A 20,796-nucleotide genomic window follows, 5' to 3' on the forward strand; every position below is an offset into this window, starting at 1 on the left:
TGTAAGAGATTTTTTTTAATGGATAGATTAGAAATCACAATAGTTGCTAATTAGGAAAAGGACACAGGCTCACAGTTTAGGCAGATCAGGCTTTGGACTCTGGATGACTATTTGTTAGCACTCTGATAATAGATAGGCTAAGTTATTTACATCACATGGTCTTCTAAAGAAAAATAACAAAGTCAAATTTATAGACTTTTTAAAAAAATTTTATTTATTTATTTGACAGAGAGAGATCGCAAGTAGGCAGAGAGGCAGGCAGAGAGAGAGAGAGGAGGAAGCAGGCTCCCTGCTGAGCAGAGAGCCCGATGTGGGACTCGATCCCAGCACCCTGAGATCATGACCTGAGCTTAATCCACTGAGCCACCCCGGTGCCCCAAATTTATAGACTTTTGAATGAGATTCAAATAATATAAATTCTAAAAACCATTGAGTCCATAACTGGCACATAGTTATCACTCATTTATCCCTACTAGTTGTTATGGTTATCACTATTATTATTATTATTATTATAGGATAATATAATGTATACTATTGTAGCATCTTCCTGTATAAAAATAATGGTGCTCTTGAGAATGTGCCAAAGAATTAACCAGTTTTCTAAACTACAACCTAATCATCAGGTGGAAGGGATTTCCCAATACCACCCCATAACAACCATCAGCGCAGGTAGGTAATGAGGCTCTCAGTTCTCATGGGATAATGACAGATAAAATCCTATAAAGTAAACAATATTAAAAAATAACATTCTTTTATTATTAAAAATGTAAGTTCAAAACTAGTTAATAGGTAAGCATCATCTCATCCGTGGATCTGAAGCAATTTTGATTTCCCACATAAGCAGCTTCTGTATGGGAGTAGTTTGCCATATGCCACAGGAAATAGAGTTGAGAATCTATAGCAAAAAAAAATAGATATATTTTTAGCATCTTTAAGACTGTCTCTACTTTTGACCCATTTTGCTATACTTCTTTAGGATGACTAAATGTCATCTGTGTTGTTGTTGTTGTTGTTGTTTTTCCTTCTTCTCTTTGTCTACTGTGTTCTAGTGCCTGCCCAAGTGACTGGCTTGTATGTGGCCAACCAAGGAACAACCAGCAGTCTGTTTACTAACTGGACCCACGCCCTGGGAGACATAGAATTCTACCAAGTCTTACTGATCCATGAAAACGTGGTCATCAAAAATGAAAGTGTCTCCAGTGAGACCAGCAGATACAGCTTCCACTCCCTCAAATCAGGCAGCCTCTACTCTGTGGTGGTAACAACAGTAAGCGGTGGGATCTCATCCCGACAAGTGGTGGTGGAGGGAAGAACAGGTAAGAAGAGCACATGGAAACTCCAGAGTATATTCTAGGATGTTTTGAAGCACCCTAAAAACAGATCCAGTTTTGACTTTCCTAGAAACCAGGTTTCAATACCAACCATCCATATATGTTGTTCTCTTAGGAATGGAAATTGAGGGTTGAATGAGAGTAGGTAGAATAAATTCTGAATTTTCTAAAATCTCCCATAAAGGTGTCAGAACTTCTAGAAAAACTGTTGTGGTAACCTAGTAGTCATTTGACACCTAGGCTTATCCCCTCATTCAGTTGATGATTTCCTTAATGTTTATGTCCCAGTTAAGATAAACAAGAAGTGAGAGTTTTTTTAAAAAGTATATTCCACTCCCTTTCCTATTTTTGTTTCAAGACATAGTAAGGAAATGATCTCCAATTTCTGTGGTCCAAAGTGGAGTTAATAAAATCCCCAGATCACATATATTTTCAGAAGCAACATTAAACAAGTTAATACTATAACCATCTAAACAATGTTTCCTGACCTTGAAGAGATGACAGTCACCAATGGGTCAAAGAGCTAATTCAACAAACAAGTGGTATACAGTTACCTGTGTCAGACAGGGCTGGCACCAAAGAAGGAAATATAATTTTCTACACAAGACCAAGAAAGAATATGAATAAACAGTATAACATTTATGTTCCAGTTTCTTAGGAAAAAAAAAATTAAATGCATTTGGTAGAAGCTTTGATAATTATTAATTAACTCAGAATCAGGTCAGTGAATTTGCCTACTTAATTCTATATGATTATAAGTTGGATTTCAGGTTTCTCTTGTATTTCTGATGCTCGGATACTGATGCTTAGATTCTATCAGCTGAAGATATCATAGATATGTCCCTTTTTTAAAATCATGAATCTTATCTACTTAATGAACCCAAGGAACATTAACTTCATTAGCTCTCCCAGAAATGCAACTAAGTCATTGAAAAGGTATTTCATAGTTTTGGTATAAATTCACTGAGATGTGCCATTTTTCTCATTCTGTGGCAGCTGACATTATTACCTACATCCTTCTTCCTGATACCTTCCTTCTTTTTCAGTACTTCTGGGCACCAGCCATTGGTGTAGTGTCATTGGGGGTGGGGGAAAAGCTAAGCTTGGGAATCAGAGGACCTAGATTCTGGCTCTAGCTCTGCCGTTAGCTTACATCTTGAAGCCTCCAACTTCTAATCCATCCCTGATAATACACCACAATGTATCTCTGTTGGAGTAAGGAAGCTGAGGAGAGGGTTGAGAAGGGCCTTGCACCCATTTCCCAGTGAGTTGCAGTTGTATTGGTCAGATCAGACTGACTTATTTCCTGCTTATCCAACGGGACAGCATGGAGATTCCAGATTAGACAGCTCTGGGGTTGGTTCTTTCCCGAGCAGTAAGTCAGGGATCCCGGCTTCTACCATCTCCTTCCTTCCTCTAGGTCCTCAGAACTCTGTCCATTTCCCCAGAGACTAGAGGTCATGGAGTGGGGGAAGATGACCAGACCCGAAAGTAGACACATCACTTCCTCCGCCACATTCCACTGGCAGGAACACAGTTAAATGGCTACATTTCACTGCCGGGGAGACTGGGAAATGTAGCCTAGCGGGTGTCCGAGAGGAAAAGGAAATAGTTTGCTTAACAACTAGTCAGATTCCGCCCCACAAGCTAATTCCCAAATTTTAAAATACTTCAAGGGCTTTCCAACTTACTGTGATACGCTAACATAGTTTGGCTGCCGATACCACTTGAAATGAGTGAGCTTTGTTATTATGCCTCTATTTTAATTGTAGCAGAGGTATCAGTATTTGATTCACAGTGTATAAAAGTATAAGTATACAAAAACAAGACAGTTCTTTGCAGAATGATCATAGGATTTTGAGGAGAGGGCAAAATATGAGTAAATACAAGCATGAGTTATTTTATTCAAACACATTAAGAGTGCAGACATTATTATGAGAAAAGGGGGAAATGGGATGCTACTATAGAAACACAGTAATTAGAGATTTTGAAAGATGCCTGGTTTAGTAAATTTTGTATGTGGTTAATTGTAAAACATTCAATGGCTAAAGCCTTGATAATCATGGCCATCTACTCAAACTGCTGAAATGTTGGTCAGTTCCGAAATAACTGAAAGGTTTTGAAAGGTTTTCTCACTTCAATTTCGAGTTGAAACATATAAATAAACCCTCCCAGTCTAGAGAAGGTGGCAAAATATTTAAAGTTAAAGATATCAGATATGCTTAACTAATCTAGTTCCAACCTGGGAAAATGCTGGTTCTAAAGGAAGAACAAATTTTATATCTGTTTTCTTGTAACCATGAATTTGTATTTTTGACAAAACATTTGATAATTGTGTCTTTTCTAATAAAATGTTAGTAGTTGCAAATATTTCTAGCACTTTTGAAAAACAAACATAATTCTACTGAGAGCAACCAAGGGATGTCCAGATTGTTAAATAAAGGGAAGGGAAGGAGGAAGGGGGGGAGAGAGGAAGACATCAGTATAGAACTATCAAGGCTCAAAGATTCCACTTTATGTCTAGGAAATGTTTATAATACATGGAACAGCATTTGCAGAGCTGCTCAGTATGGTGCTATTTATAAGTTTTGGTGATGGACAAGTGCCTGTAAGTGTAAAGAAGACTTTGAGGCTTAAATCACAAAATCAGAGTGTATTAGATTAGAAGGATTCTCAGAGCCATCTAGCTGGATCCTGTCCATTGTACGTGAGGTAGGGATATTGACGATTATATGAAAATATTTAGCTGCAGCAGTGAGCCAGCAAGGAAAATAGTAGTGCATTCACATACTCTACAGGATTTTATTCTGATATCTATTGCTGGCAATACCATCTACTGTATACTTATTTCTGATACATACATGACTACTACTCAATACCACAATGATTAATTTGCATACTGCCTCTAGCCAAGAAGCTCCTTGAAGGCATCCACATCTTTTCCATTTTTGTATCTGTGGCAAATGGTAGGTTCTCCATAAATGTTTGTGGCACTAAGCCCCAATTAAAATAAGCAAACGATAGTGGCCACTATCCCCGCAATAGTTCCTTCTGCCCACTGTTGGGTCCATCTCCAGATTTGTTGTTTTCAATTAGGTTTATTTCTTGCCACTAGAGGGCAGGAAATGCTTTATAAAGGGCAGACGCAATGCCTCTCCTGTGTTATTAGACTCCCCAGGAATAAATAACTTCATCACAAGAAAATCAAAGCTATCCCAAAGTCTAAGCTCTTTAGAAATGTATGGTGTTCTTCATCTTTCCCTTCAAACATCTTTGCTTATTGATGAGTTTGGTTCGAGCTGATTCATTTGGATTGTTACGTTTGTTCCTTTTCCTGCAGAGGGAACCTCCTGACACATTCACATAAATATGCCTCCACTTAAAATACTTTGCAAACAGCAAGACCATAAAAATGCAGTAGTGGCATCCCTGTATTTATAAGGCACCCAAAAGACCTTCTTGCATTTTAATTTGGATTAGCCTTGCTGATCCCCAAACCCTCAGCTTCCAGAAGCTAAGGCGAAATCCTCACATGTCTTTGACCTCTTAGGTAATCAGACGAGAACTCCTGAGTCCACACTGTTTTTGCTGACTGCGGTCGATGACTCCAGACTTTTGACTGTGCTTTCTTTTTTCAAATGTTCTCCCCCTTTTTAAATTCCAGTCCCTTCCAGTGTGAGTGGAGTGACAGTAAACAATTCTGGTCGCAATGACTACCTGAGCATTTCCTGGCTGCCAGCTCCAGGAGACGTGGATAACTATGTGGTGACGCTTTCTCATGGCAGCAGGGTCATTCAGTCCCTCGTTATTGCCAAGTCTGTCAGCGAGTGTTCCTTCAGCTCCCTTACTCCGGGCCGCCTCTACAATGTGACCATAACTACAAGGAGCGGCAAGTATGAAAACCATTCCTTCAGCCAGGAGCGAACAGGTAAGGCTCTCAGGAGAGCCAGGCTCTGTAAGAAGGGGCTAGCTAGGGGCACTTGGGTGGCTCCATCATTTAAGCCTCTGCTTTCGGCTCAGGTGATGATCTCATGATCCTGGAATCAAGTCCCGCATCAGGCTCCTTGCTCGGAGGGGAGCCTGCTTCTCCCTCTCTGTCTGCCCCTCCCCCTGCTTGTGTGTGTTGTGCTCTCTCTTTCTTTCTCTCTCTCAAATAAATCAGTAAAATCTTTTAAAAAAAAATGAAAGAAAGAAAGAAAAAGGAAGTGGCTATCTATATGGCTCAAGGCAACAGATCTGCAACAATTCTGTAATGATAGGATTAAAGGCTGTTGAGATCACAGAATTGTGACAGTCTTCAAATTTTGATCCTAGAAACTCCTTATGTGAGCACATGTTTCCTTTAAAGTGAGATGAACACTACTTTCATGGCTAGAATTCATATTATATTCAAATATAGTAACAAGTATTTGCTGTTTGGGGAGTACTTTTTGGTTGCTAGACACTGACTTTATGTATGTTAACTAACTTAATTCTTGCAATTTCCTTATGGAGATCACTGTCCTTATTCCCACTTTGCAGATCAGGAAATCAAGGTTCAGGGAGGCTAAAAAATAAGTTGCTCAACTGTTTAACTTGTTAAATGAACCAGTGCGTTTCTGTATTTAAACCCAGTTCTGAATGGCTCCATAACCAATGAAGTTCTCTGCCCTAAAATCCTTCCTGAAATGTCTATTTGGTCACACAAGGTGAAAAAACATGAACATTTTTTGTTCTGGGACCAGGAGCAAAATCCTAGCAAAGGCAATGAATGTTAGGTCTTCGATGTTCTGGAAAGAACTCAATTTAGATGGCTACCATTTTCCCAATGTACTTACACTTTTGGGGTTTACAGCTAAGATTTCCACTGAAGGTCGACATTAATATTTTGTCAAGCCTCTCCTGCTGAGCTATGGGTTGAAATTTGCATTTAAAAATGTCAGGGTTTCTTTGACAAGGCAGTCAAGACTACTCAACGTAGAAAGGACAGTCTTTTCAATAAATGTACTGAGATAATTGGATGTGCACACATAAAAGAATTAAACTGGATCTCTCTCTGATACCATTCACAAAAATTAACTCAAAATAAATTAAGTTCATTTGTTTGTGAAATGAATTAAAGTTTAATGTAACCTGAAAATATGAAATCCCTACAAGAAAATATAGGGTCTTGGTGGCGATTTTTTGGATATGACATATAAAGCATAAGCAAAAAAAAAAAAAATCAAAGACAAGCAACTGGGACTACATCAAAACAAAAAGATTCTGCGCAGCAAAAGAAACCATCAGCAAAGTGAAGAAACAACCTATGGATTGGGAAAAATATTTGCAAACCATACACCTGATAATGGGTTAATACCCAAAGTTGTGGTTAATATCTAAAATACAAAGAACTCCTACAATTCAATAGCAAAAAAGTAAATAACCTTATTAAAAATGGGTAAAGGACCTGTATAGTCATTTTCTAAAGTAAATATACGTAGGGTGCCTGGGTGGCTCAGTGGGTTAAGCCTCTGCCTTCGGCTCAGGTCATGATCTTGGGGTCCTGGGATCGAGCCCCACATCAGGCTCTCTGCTCAGCAGGGAGCCTGCTTCCCCCACTCTCTCAGGCTGCCTCTCTGCCTACTTGTGATCTCCCTCTGTCTGTGTCAAATAAATAAATGAAACCTTAAAAAAAAAAAAAGAAGATATACAAAAGGCCAACAAGCAAATGAAAAGATGGTCAACATCACTAGTCATTAGGAAAATGCAAGTTAAAACCACAATGTGATATCTCCTTTTGGCTGTTAGAATGGCCATCATCAAAAGACAAGAGGTAATGAATGCTGACATTGACATGGAGAAAAGGGAACCCTTGTGCTCTGTTGGGGGTGTAAACTGGTATAGCTACTGTGGAAAACAGTATGGAAGATCCTCAAAAAATTAAAAACTACCCCATGATCCAAACATTTCACTTCTGGGATTATATCCAAAGGAAACAAAAGCACTAGCTCAAAAAAATATCTGCACCCTTATGTTCATAGCAGCATTAATTACAACAGCCAAGACATGGAAACAATCTGAGTGTTCTGTCCATGGATGAATGGATAAAGAAGTGGTATATCAGGGCATCTGGGTGGCTCAGTGGGTTAAAGCCTCGGCCCTTGGCTCAGGTCATGATCCCAGGGTCCTGGGATCGAGCTCTGTATCAGGGAGCCTGCTTCCTCCTCTCTCTCTCTCTCTCTCTCTCTGCCTGCCTCTCTGCCTACTGTGATCTCTGTCTGTTTAATAAATAAAAAAATCTTAAAAAAAAAAGAAGTGGTATATCTATGCAATGGAATAGTATTCAGCCATAAAAATTAGGAAATCCTACACTTTGCTCCAACCTGCATGGATCTTAAAGGTTTTATGCTAAGTGAAATAAGTCAAAAAGAAAAGACAAATACTCAATGACCTGACTTGTATGTAGAATCTAAAACTAAAGCAAAGGCAAACTAATAGGAAAAGACAGAGGCAGAGAGTGGGGGAAGGAGGAACTGGAGGAAGATGATCAACAGGTACAAAGTTCCAGCTGTAAGATAAATAAGTGCTAGTGATGTAATGTGCCCCATGATGACAATACATAAGAAAGTTCTTAAGAGGTTAAATCATAAGAGTTATCATCATATTAAGAACATTTTCCTCCTTTTTTCTTTTTTCACTCTTTTCTCTTTATTGTGTCTGTATGAATGGATGGATGTTGGCTGAACCAAATGTGGCAAACATTTCATAATATATATAAATGAAACCATCATGCTATATGCCTTAAATTTATACAGTAATATAAGGCAATTACTTCTCAATAAAACTAGAAAACATAATAACAAAAAAGAAATTAAAAGAAATACTATAAAAAATGAATTTGTCAAATTTCCAAAACCAAAGTGTATTCATACTCACCTAAACTGAAAATTTCAAAATCACTTTTGACACATGTTATCCTTTGCTAGGATTTGCTCATTGACCTCCCACAAAATTTTTCACTGATATGTCTTTATTTTGCTTTTCTTGCCAATAACCAGGACAGAGGTTCTTATTACTTAAATTTATAATGGGTCTCCTATCTTTCTGCTCTAGCCACTTAATTCCATCATGATTAGTGTTCATAGCTGAGTCATGTGTCCCTCTAAGTTCCCATTCATGTTTTTCTAGGAGACATTTACTATTCGTTGCAGTCATCTGCATCTCTCCCTCTGTGATTGCCTTGACGTCAGGAACCAGATCCTTTTTGTGTTTCTCTCTATACCTGGCCCATATAAGCACCCATGATTTTATTGTTGCTGAATGCAAGAATTAGCCAATCATCTTTTGGACTCAAAGACCTTATAAAAACCTAAAACTATGTTATTTTTTCCAGAGGATCAAGGCAATTGACATCATCCTATTACCTAGCACAGGGTCTGGAATCCAATAAGCACTCAATAAATGTTCACTGAATTAATAATCAGAAATCACTTAGATCAGCAGTTTTTAGCTAGTGCTCTATGGATAGATGTTAAGAATGTCGTAACCCCCAAAACTGTCCATCAAGTTATTGCAGATAAGAAAGGTATGTGTGTTTCTTTTTGGAGTGAGTTGGTAGCTCTTATCAGATTCTCAAAGTCTCTATGACTTCAAAAAGTTTAAAAACCACTGATTTACATTGCTACAGTATGCTAACATTGAAAGTGTCCATGGATTGATCTAATCCCATCTCATTTGTAGATCAAGTCCCAGAGAGACACTTAGCTCTTCCAAGCCCACATGGCTGACCAGTAATCAACCTCACCTAGTTCCAGTATATTTCCATTACATCATGCTATTTCTGAAAGCACTGGCCAGGGATATAAAAAACTATTCCCTACCCTCAAATGATTTAAGATCTAATTATACCGATAATCATAATAATGCCTGAGATCTGAAAAGTAGATTTCCATTTGGGAAGCAGCCTTATGTCAGTGTCTTATGTTGATCAACTTGGAACTTAAAAATCACCAGAATCAAAGGATATGTCATCCTACTAACCCCTTACTTCTCCTCTACGTCCACTCATGAATGTTTCCTATCTATCTGACCTTCATACTGCAAGCCTTTTGTCAAGATTGTTTTTAAATGGAAGAAAAATGATCCTCTATTCAAAGCACCTTCTTGACTCTTTACCAGCATGAACTTGGATTTGACGCATGACTAATCAAGACAATCCATTGCCCCCGATATCAGTTTAATTATAGAGTTGTGTCTGAGATGCTGTCTTGTTGATTTTAGCTGATTGTGTCAAAGCCCTTTTCCCTTTCTAATGCTTTTGTTCTACGTTTTGGGTGAAAATATCAATATTTCTAATTCTGTATCACATCATCTCATTGTGCAGCTAGGCAGGTCTCACAAATTACCTCCAATTCCACCTGGAGAGCCCCTTATTGACTTAGCATGGTATGTAGTCTGGTTTTTCTTCCTATAATAGTTGCTTTGTTTTCAATAAATTGCCTGGGTCTTTGATTTTTCTTACTCAGCCCATGCATAAAAACTTCAGAATTTCTTTTCCTTTATTCTGTGTTGAATAAATTCTAGCTACATTGTAATTGGTTCCAGTGGATATCTTGAGGAAAGTATACCAGTCCTGGCTCCATTTCTGCAGGGAGATATATCCTAATACAAAAAGTAACCAGTACATGTATGCCAACAAGAAATAATGAAATGCAACTTGCAGATGTAAGAAGTATCTTGGGAAATATAGCTTAGATGCCAAAATATTGAAATTTCTGAGTTATTTCATGCTTTGAAGGAAAGTGAAAGAGAAGTTTAGACACAGGCTTTGTCCAATTGATTGATCAATTGATAGATTGAGAGAAAAAACACAGGCACACATTATTTATTTGTTTGTATATTTATTGGGGGAACCTCAGGTGCACAAAATTGGATTAATTATAATTCTTGGTTCAAGAAACCATGTTTTGTCACTTTTATTTATTTTTTAGGCTTCCAATTCAATTTAGGCACTTAATTAATTATTTTAATAATTTAATAGGCACATAAGAAACCACTACCCAAAATAACAGCTATGTATAGAAGAATGAAACTCGACTATTCTCTCACACCATGTACAAAGATAAACTCAAAATGGATGAAAGCCCTCAGTATGAGGCAGGAATCTATCAAAATCCTAGAGGAGAACATAGGTAGTAACCTCTTCGATATTGGCCACAGCAACTTCTTTTAAAACACGTCTCCAAAGGCAAAGGAAACAAAAGCAAAAATAAACTCTTGGGACTTCATGAAGATCAAAAGCTTCTGCACAGCAAAGGAAAGAGTCAACATAACACAGAGGCAACCTGAAGAAAGGGAGAGGATATTCGAAAATGACACTACAGACAAAGGGCTGATATCCAAAATCTACAAAGAACTCCTCAAACTCAACACACACGAAACAGAAAATCACGTCAAAAAATGGGCAGAAGACATGAACAGACACTTCTCCAAAGAAGACATACAAATGGCTAACAGACACATGAAAAAATGTTCACCATCATTAGCCATCAGGGAGATTCAAATCAAAACCACATTGAGATACCACCTTACACCAGTCAGAATGGCCAGAATTAACAAGACAGTAAACAACGTGTGTTGGAGAGGATGAGGAGAAAGGGGAACCCTCTTACACTGTTGGTGGGAATGCAAGTTGGTGCAGGCACTTTGGAAAACAGTGTGGAGATTCCTTAAGAAATTAAAAATAGAGGTTCCCTATGGCCCTGCAATTCCACTACTGGGTATTTACCCCAAAGATACTGATGTAGTGAAAAGAAGGACCATATGTACCCCAATGTTAATAGCAGCAGTGGCCACAGTCGCCAAACTGTGGAAAGAACCAAGATGCCCTTCAGCGGATGAATGGATAAAGAAGATGTGGTCCATATATACTATGGAGTATTATGCCTGGTAGTGGGTATTATGGAGGGCACGTATTGCATGGAGCAATGGATGTGGTGCATAAACAATGAAACTTGGAACACTGAAAAAATTAAATTAAGATGTTAAAAAAATAAAAAATAAAAGCTAGAACCTTGACAGTAATCTGTATCAAATCATGCAGTTCCCACCCCACTGATTCATCCCAAGGTAACCATCATCTTGACTCCTAGTTTCATCTCTCTTCTTGCCTTTCACCTTGCATAGTTTTAGTATTTATATAGTCCTAAAATTACAGGTTTAAAAAATTTTAGATGTTCTAACATTATTTTTAAAAAGGTTATTTTATGCAGTATGTAGTCTCTTAAGACTTTGTTTTTCACTTAATGTTATATTGATAAGATTCACTTATATTTTGTGTTTTGATGTTAAAGGCAAAAATCCATATTTTTGCATTTTGAGTTAAAAAAAATTATGACTGCTATGTAATCTCACTGTGTATATATGGTCCATTCATCTTCTCTCCCATGGCCAGGCATCCTGTCTCATACCTGGTCTTGTCAGGGTTTTAAATTTTGCCGACCATATGGTTATAAAATGGTATTTTGCTATGGTCTTGACTTGCATTTCCTTGATCACCAATGATGTTAGACATCTCTTCGTGTATTAACTACGTGTTTTCTCTTCTTCCAATTTTCTTTTGGATTGTTTATACTCTTCTTGGTAACTTTTTATCATGTCTTGAGTCACTAAGGTATGTTGGAATTAATATCATCACCATCAATTCACATTAATCAACAGTTATCATATTTAATTTCCATCTTGTACATGACATTTTGCCTATGCAAAAAACAAGATTAGAATTCATTTCTTGGGCTCTCTTAAAAGATCCATTTAATCACTCCAAGTAGTGTAACAATCTTTCCCCTCTGGAAATGTGTGATCTAAAGGTCTAAAACTTTTCTTTTAAATGCCCACGGAAAAAATCTTCTCACTTACCTTCACTGTCCCAGGTTGTCATCTGTGATCAATTACTCCCTTAGACACACTACATCTTCAGCTGTTCTCTGTTCTTTTTTTTTCAGTGCCTGACAAGGTCCAGGGAGTCAGTATTAGTAACTCAGCCAGGAGTGACTATTTAAAGGTATCCTGGGTGCATGCTACTGGAGACTTTGATCACTATGATGTCACCATTAAAAACAAAAACAACTTCGTTCAAACCAAAAACATCCCCAAGAGTGAAAACGAGTGTGTGTTTGTTAAGTTAGTCCCTGGACGGTTGTACAGCGTCACTGTTAGTACAAGAAGTGGACAATATGAAGCCAGTGAACAAGGGAATGGAAGAACAAGTAAGTGGAAAGCTTGTAAAATCTGATGGTTTGTTGGGACTTGAAGGTCATCGAGTAAATAAAATATCTGAACCTTGAATTCTCTCTCCTTCCTGAGCAGTAAATTGCATTCCCACTCTCACTTGGAGCTAGTATCAGTCAGCCAAGCCATGGCCTATAATTGCAGAATATTTATTGGTAGATAAAAGCAAGCACAGTCAGGAAGCAAGAAGGCCAATTGTCCCATTTTTCTTCCCGGTCCTCCTGCACTGTGGCATTTAAAGTTCTAGATATCTTGTTTTATCTTATGATTGAGGTCATAATTCATTTTATAATTATATCCTACCAACGCTTGGCATAGAAGATTTATGTCAGGAAAAACTTACAATTTTAATAGTTGCTTCCAATTTTTCTCATTTAATTATGCATGAAGTAGTTCAAATGGTTTATTTGGGGAAGAGAGATGTTTGCCAGTTCCTTGAATGTGATTCATAAATTACTGTGTAGGTAAACTTTGATCAGTTACTTTCCTGAAGTGTCTTGCCATATTCTTCCCTAGTCCCAGAGCCCGTTAGGGATCTAACGTTGCGGAATAGGAGCACTGACGACCTTCTGGTGACTTGGTCACGAGCTGAAGGGGATGTCGACCAATATGAGATCCAGCTGCTCTTCAACGATATGAAAGTATTTCCTCCTTTTCACCTTGTAAATACTGCAACTGAATATCGATTCACCTCCCTGACGCCAGGGCGCCAGTATAAAATTCTTGTCTTGACCATCAGTGGGGAAGTACAGCAGTCAGCCTTCATTGAGGGCTTCACAGGTAATTTGAAATGTGGCTCTTGAACTTGAGTAGATGTGCTGGTGAATTTCGCATGTTGGGTAGCCAGGTGTTTGGGTTGAAGATAACAGGGTAAAAGGGAGATGGCAAGAAGTGAGGTTATCTTGATGGTGACCATGATGCTGTCCAAGCTGGATTAACAAAACTAAAGTACTATGTAGGGTAAGAGAAAAAAGCTTTCAGAGAAATAGCATTGGACTAATGTGACTAGCTGGTGCTTGTGAGGCTCACAGATTAATAAAAATAACTCTGTTGGTTGGGTTTCTTTTGGAACTCCGTTAGGAGTGTTGTTATGACCATTAACATTTATTGACCATGAACTAAACCCACAGCAAAGTGCTTTACGTGGACATTTTGTTCAATCCTCACAACTCTGTGGCCTGTCACTATTACCAAAACTGCCATTTTTCTGATGAAGAAACTGAAACTGATGGAGAGTAAGTAATTTGCCTGTAGTCCCCCAGCTAGTAAATGAGTAAACCAAGACTTGGACCAAGGCAATCTAACCAGCCCCTCACTCTACTACCGGCATCCTTCATTTCCACTTGCTGGCTTCGATGTCCCTCTAAATTTCCCCCAGTCAAATTCAGTTCAGGCAGAAAAGTCCGAGAAAAATGGTATCAATATATGAAAGTGAATTCTTTTAGTATATGCCAAAATATAAGAAGCGTGACAATTTTGGTTGAAAATTTCCATAGTTCATTCTCTAAGTGATGACTTTTCAATCTATTTTCCTTTTTAGTTCCAAGTGCTGTCAGAAATATTCATGTCTCTCCCAATGGGGCGACAGATAGCCTGACAGTCAGCTGGACTCCTGGTGGGGGAGACATCGATTCCTACACAGTGTCTGCGTTCAGGCAGAATCAAAAGGTTGAGTCTCAGACACTCTCCAAACACGTCTCGGAGCACACATTCCACAGGCTGGAGGCTGGGGAACAGTACCAGATCATGATCGCCTCAGTCAGCGGCTCCCTGAAGAACCAGGTAGATGCAGTGGGGCGGACAGGTGAGTGCCCACCTGGAGAAGAGCCAAACTGTTTTCCACGACAGGACAGCAGATGGACTGACTTAGTTATTCACAAGTCAAAAACATCCGAAGTCAAAGCCATAATTCAGTGTAGTTTCAAGAGCCCTTTTCATAGTTTCTTTTTGCATTTTTCTTTCATAATAGAGATCTTCAGAACAACTGAAAGGTCCTGAAGGGCCATATCACTTGAATAAATTGTCGTACTTGCTAAACGATATAGAAACTTTAGTTTTAACACATAGACTTCTGTAACTATTTACATTAACTATTTACGTTTAAATAGTTACTATTTTCTGTAAAATTTACCCTTCTCAAATTTTTTTAAAAAATGAACACCTATGCCATTTACTTCATTTGTTACAAGAATAAGTAACAAATGAAGGAATAATGTGCCTCTTTATATTAATATTACCAATAATATACTACTTTTAAAACACAAATAAGCTAAAAGCACCTTCTGACTGCCAGGCATTTAAAAATGATCTCCAGTCACATTAGAAGATAGAGAGCATTATTTCCATCTTATAGGTGAAGAAAGTAAGGCCCAGAACACTTATAAAACATTATCAAGGATGCATGTAATAAGATCAAGAGCTATAACTCAAATCTAGGTTTGTCTGGCTCCAAACCTTTTGCCTTCTCTCCTGCGGTAGAATACTTACCAGATGCATTCCGTTCCCATAACCACTCATTGAGCCGTGGGCCTGGGCTTCTGTCCTGTCCCCTCCTGTATATCTATTTCATATATGTATCTCTCCAACCATATACCAAGCAATATGCTAGAAAATGGGAATTCAGTGGCAAAATAGAGCCCCCAACCTCAAGAAGCTTATAGTCTAGTTAAAGAGACAGGGAAATAAAAAGACAATTACAACATGATAACTTCTAAAATAAAAGTAATAATGGGGTGTGTTAGGAGCAAACATGAAGAGCCACGACAGGGTTTCAGGGAAAAGTAGCATTTAAATAGATACTAAGAAGTCATCCTGGTGACATGGGTGTTGACTTGGCTCCCGCAGAAAAAACAAAGGCCTGAAGGTGAGAGAAAGCACGGCACACTGAGGACCTACACACTATGTGGTGTGCTAGAGTAAAGATGAGCCGTATGGCCAAGGAAGTAGATGGACCAAATCATGAAGGGCCTCGTATGCCTTGCTAAAGTGTTTAGAATTACAGAGAGCCGTTGAAGGGCCATCTGCTTGGGGCTGCCATGAGAATATGCAGATATAGTGTGGGAGGTGAGGAAGGAAGGGCACTGGTCAATCATGTAGTGAGGGATGATGTAGTCCTAGGGGAGTGGTAGTGGACAGAGAAGGGAGAGAAGTGGATAGATCAAAGAGATAGAAGTTGTAGGATGTAGAAATTACAAGACCCATGTTTGATTATGTGTAGTATAAGAGGGACAACCCACGTTTCTGACTTGCGCCAAGAGGAACAAAGGACAATAAGGAGGTATGAGGAGGGAGCTGAGGAGTCCAATTTGGGCCTCTTAGGAACTGGATGGAACATGCAGGGAGAGATGTCATTTGCAAAAATAGAAGAGAGATCTGAACTGCAAGTTTAAATTTGGGAGTCGTCACCATATGGGTAACAATTCAAACCATGGGAGTGAATGAGATCTCCTAAGATTATGTAGAATGAGAAAAAAATATGAGCCTAGGACAGAAAATCTTACTAAAAATAATACTACTTTACCTTTCCCATCAGGAGCCATAGTAAAAAAAAATTATGATATACTACTGCTTAGGTCAAGGCTGAAAGGTTTGACTTGAGTTAATCTTGGGAACGAAAGTCTAAACATAATTCCACCATCCAAACGATATTCACTGAATGTAAATTTGTTCAGCATCTTCCACTTTCTAGATACATACATCTGAATCACTTTGCATATTTATCAGAGTCACTTTCACTAATTTTTCTACTTGTTTGACTTCAAGAGCCTGTCTAAATTCAGAGGGGAAAAATATAGAGACTCAAAGCAGGTGTACAGATAATCTAGGCCAAGAAATACTGTCTCGTAAGGGAACATGGAAAGTGTCCATGGGACATGAGTGAAATGGTGGCAACCTCTTTTCTCTGCCGCTGATTTAAAGTTTTTCTCACCTGCTTTCTCAGTTGGCTTAGCCTAAGTGACAGAACCTGACAGCCCTCGCTTCTCTTCTTCCTTTGCAGTCCCGGCGTCTGTCCAGGGAATAATTGCAGACAATGCATACAGCAGTCATTCCTTAACAGTAAGCTGGCAAAAAGCTGCCGGTGTGGCAGAAAGATACGAGATCCTGCTTCTAAACGACAAGGGGATCCTTCTGAGTAACACATCAGAGTCAGCTGCCGCCAAGCAGCACAAATTTGAAGACCTAACGCCAGGAAAGAAATACAAGATACAGATCTTGACTGTCAGTGGAGGGCTCTTCAGCAAGGAAGCCCAGACTGAGGGCCGCACAGGTAATCTGCACAGCTCATCGCTTCGCCCTGGATCCCATCCCTGGGTGCTATTCCTTCAGAGCCGCAGGGTCAAAGGGATGAAGCCACACGGGGAGAGGACAGCTATTTCTTGACACGATGGGGATGTTCACTGTGATTTAGTACTTCCACATCAGTCAGCCTCTTCATGGGGGCTCCAGCCTACCCCACTCCAATTTAGATGTATTATTAAAACCTACTGCCATTGTGATAAGTTACCACCAACCTAGTGACTTCAAACAACACCAGTTTATTTTCTTAGAGTTCTGGAGGTCAGAAACTGAAAGTGAGTCCTATGGGGCTGAAATCAAGGCTTCAGGTATCAGCAGGACTGTGCTTCTCCTAGATACTTCAGGGGGAGATCCTCTCCTTGCCCTTTTCAGCCTCCAGAGGCCACTCACATTCCTTGGCTCACGCCCCCTTCCAGCAATAGCATCATTCCAACCTCTGTGTATGTCGCCATATCTCTTTCTCTACTCTTCTGCTTCCCTCTTCCATCTTTTCAGGACTCTCGTGATTACATTGGTCACCACCCGGACAATCCAGCCTAAGCTCCCTGCCTGGAGATACTTACCTTAATCACATCTATAAGGTCCCCTTTGCCACATAAGGTAACATATTCCCAGGTTCTGGGGATTAGGACATGGACATCTCTGGGGGTCGTTATTCAGACAACAACCCTGGTCTGATGGCTTACTCATTAAGGAGCTCCATCTGAAAGGGAGGGGGGTGATGCTGACAGAAACATGAAGATGAACTTGGCATGCTTTGTCCTGGAAGAGCTGGCTGACTGGTGGGGGAGGCAGACACACAGACTAAGGATGACGATACATTGTGATAAGGACTATATAGAAGAAAGGAATATCCAACATCAAGAAGAGCATGGAAGTTGGGTGGAATTGGGAGGTCTTCATAAAAATAGACATTTCAGTACTATCCTGAAAGATGAAACAATTCTGCACGTGGAGAGAAGATAGAAAGAAACCCAGTGCAGAGATCCTGTCCTTTGGCAAGACTGGGAGGTGTGAGAAGGACCAGTGAGGAGCCACGGGTGGATGAAGTGAGGGTGGCATGAAGGAGAGGTGAGGCCGGGGGAGCAGAATGAAGCCAGGTTAGAGAGTGCCTGGCACACCTTCCTTAAATAAGGAATTTATTTTTCCTTATAAGCTGTGAAGAGACCATACGAGGTTTTTCAGCCAGAGAGGGAGTGTTTTGAAATAAAATTTGTACCTTAAAAAAGATAAATCAGATGGCCATGGGGAATAGATTGAATGGAGAAGAGACTCACTCATTAAATCATTTGTCACTGAGCACCTACTATGTGCTAGGCACCTTTCTAAATGCTGGATACACAGAAGTGAGGAAAATAAAGCCTGATGGTCATGAAGCTCATATTCTAGTAGGAAAGAAAGGCAACAAACACAATAAATAAGTCAAGAGTGTAGTAGGTTAGATGGTAGTGAACACCAAAGAGAAAATTAAATCAGGAAAGTGGGGTAGCAAGTGTTAGAGGCTTACAATTTTGGATAGTACAGTCCTCAGAGGTGTTGTTGAGAAGGTGATAACTGAACAGAAAAGGGAGAAAGGGCTATGTCGGTATTTGGGGGAAGAATATCCCCATGCAGAGCAAACAGTGAGGCAGAGACTCAAGCAAGAGTGTGTCTGGCCCGTTGGACCGGTAAAGAGACCAGTATAGCTGGAGCAGAGCAAGAACAAAGTAGGGGGATGTGATCAGAAAGGTAGTTGGGGTCATAAAATGATTGCAGTTATAGAAATGATAAGGGCCAAAAGCTAAACCACCACAGGGGCCCTGTTGAAGAATTGTAGGTTTAGTCAAGAACTATTTCTATGTGAGATAAGATGCCACTTGGTATCTGAGTAGAGTACGGAAGGAAGAACAGAAGATTCCGGAATGGCCCCCTGGGGTATCTGGTAGAAGATGATGCCATTAATTGAGATAAGAGAAGTAGGAGGAGGCTGTGTCAAGGAGGAATGGACAGAGATTAGTTGCATACTGAGTTTGAGATGTCTGGATGACTTACAGCAAGGGATGATCACCGGTAATTGAAAATATGGCCCAAGCTCAGAAGAGAGAGCTGAAGATAAATATTTGGGCAAAAATTCCAGTTAAATCCATGTCTTAGTCTGTTTAGGCTGCAATAAGAAATAATACCATAAACTGGGTGGCTTAAACAACAAACTTGTATTTCCCATGGGTCTGGAAGTCCAAGATCAAGTCACCAGCAGATTCAGGGTCCATTGGGGGCCCATTTCCTGGTTCATGGTTGGCATCTTCTTGCGGTGTCCTCACATGGTAGAAGGACATGAGAGCTCTCCGGTGTCTCTTCTATAAGGGCACTACCCCCATTCATGAGGGCTTCACCCTCATGACATAACCACCTCCCGTGACCACATCCCCAGTACCATCCCCTTGGGGGTTAGGTTTCAACATATGATTCAGGGGTGGAAGGGACATAAACATTCAGACCATAGCAATCCATGAAGCAAATGAAATTGGGTGCTCAGCTGGTGTTACGGAACATGCAGAGGACAAAGGTTGGAGTGATGGGAAAGAGCAGCTTTTAAGGAGAAAGCACAAGAGGAAGTGTTTGGAGCAGAGGGAGGAGAACCCAGGAGAGACCAAGGCAGGTGTCCAGTTCTGTTCCCACTGGTAGCCCAAGACTTCTGTGGTATCAGGCAGCCCTTGTGCAAACAGTTGGGTAGCCAGTCACTTCTGAGGGCTCTTGATTACTTTGCCAACAGGTGCCACTGAAGGCCGAGAGGGTCATTGAATCCCAAGGTTGATCTTTTTTTTTTTTTTTTAAATGACTTTGGTTTTTCTCTTGCTTCTCTTTCCTCGACCCCTTAATTGAATTTCCTTCAGCCCACTTTCTCTTTCTCTCCCACTTCTCTTCCCTCCCTGCTGCCCTCACCTCCATGGGCCATTCCTTAGCTTTTAGATGGCATTCAGAGATGTGTGTTTTGTTTTAAATTTCTGATCTAGCTCTTAGTGTTAGGAAAACATTGAGTCACACAAGTCAGATTAACATTTATTACAGACCCAAAAAATGTTTTTGAAGATCATTTCCCTTTACTGGTTTTTCTTTGTTCTCTCTCTTTGTTTTGGGTTTTTTTGTTTGTTTGTTTGTTTGTTTTGGTTTTGATTTTGGTTTTTTCGTTAACAGTTCCAGCATCAGTCATGCACAAAATTCAGTCTTCTTTGTTTTGGGGTCTCCATGAAGTTGATATTTTCTGAAGGCAGAGACAATGTGTTTTGGGATGCTGTGTAGTGTGTCCCTGCTGTCCTCGGGCCTGGGCTGTGTTGGGGGCATGCCCAAAGTCAGTCTCACTGTCTGGCTCAACTTTTGCAGTCCCTGCTGCTGTCACCAACCTGAGGATCACAGAGAACTCCACCAGACACCTGTCCTTCAGCTGGACCACCTCAGAAGGGGAGCTCAACGGGTACAATATCTTTCTGTACAACCCAGATCGAACGCTTCAGGAGAGAGCTCAGGTTGACCCACAAGTCCAGAGCTTCTCTTTCCAGAACTTGCTGCAAGGCCGAATGTACAAAATGGTGATCGTAACTCACAGTGGGGAGCTGTCTAATGAATCTTTCATATTCGGTCGAACAGGTAAGGCCCGGATCCAACCAAGTAGGAATGTACAGAGGAGAAATTGTCTCAGTATTCACTGGCTTTTCTGTGATGTGCCTTCGTTTCCTATTCTATACATGGTCTAGGTCTATATGAACTTGGTGATCTTCAGGCTGTTTGACCCTAAACCAGATCTTTGATTCTGTACCAGAATAGCTTTGGCCCCGGCTCCTGCTCTGTTGCCACCACTTGTAGACTTCATAGGGTTTGGTGGAAAAATGAATCTGGCTCCTCTATGTGCCAGCTAACCACCACAAGAGGGTTGTAGCCCATT

General features: G+C 40.0%; 1 protein-coding gene across 2 annotated transcripts in view; it reads left to right on the forward strand.

Annotated features, from left to right (window-relative positions):
* PTPRB (protein tyrosine phosphatase receptor type B) overlaps positions 1-20,796 on the forward strand; it is a 112,336-nt gene that overhangs the window by 52,985 nt on the left and 38,555 nt on the right. For both annotated transcript variants that reach the window (XM_044228653.1, XM_044228654.1), the window contains 7 exons: positions 1,050-1,316; positions 4,996-5,259; positions 12,296-12,559; positions 13,098-13,361; positions 14,122-14,385; positions 16,579-16,848; positions 20,238-20,501. In XM_044228653.1, coding sequence (XP_044084588.1) covers positions 1,050-1,316; positions 4,996-5,259; positions 12,296-12,559; positions 13,098-13,361; positions 14,122-14,385; positions 16,579-16,848; positions 20,238-20,501 — 1,857 coding nt within the window. The remainder of the gene's footprint in view (positions 1-1,049; positions 1,317-4,995; positions 5,260-12,295; positions 12,560-13,097; positions 13,362-14,121; positions 14,386-16,578; positions 16,849-20,237; positions 20,502-20,796) is intronic.

The sequence above is a fragment of the Neovison vison genome, chromosome 12 (assembly GCF_020171115.1).
Source record: "Neovison vison isolate M4711 chromosome 12, ASM_NN_V1, whole genome shotgun sequence".
Taxonomy (NCBI): domain Eukaryota; kingdom Metazoa; phylum Chordata; class Mammalia; order Carnivora; family Mustelidae; genus Neogale; species Neogale vison.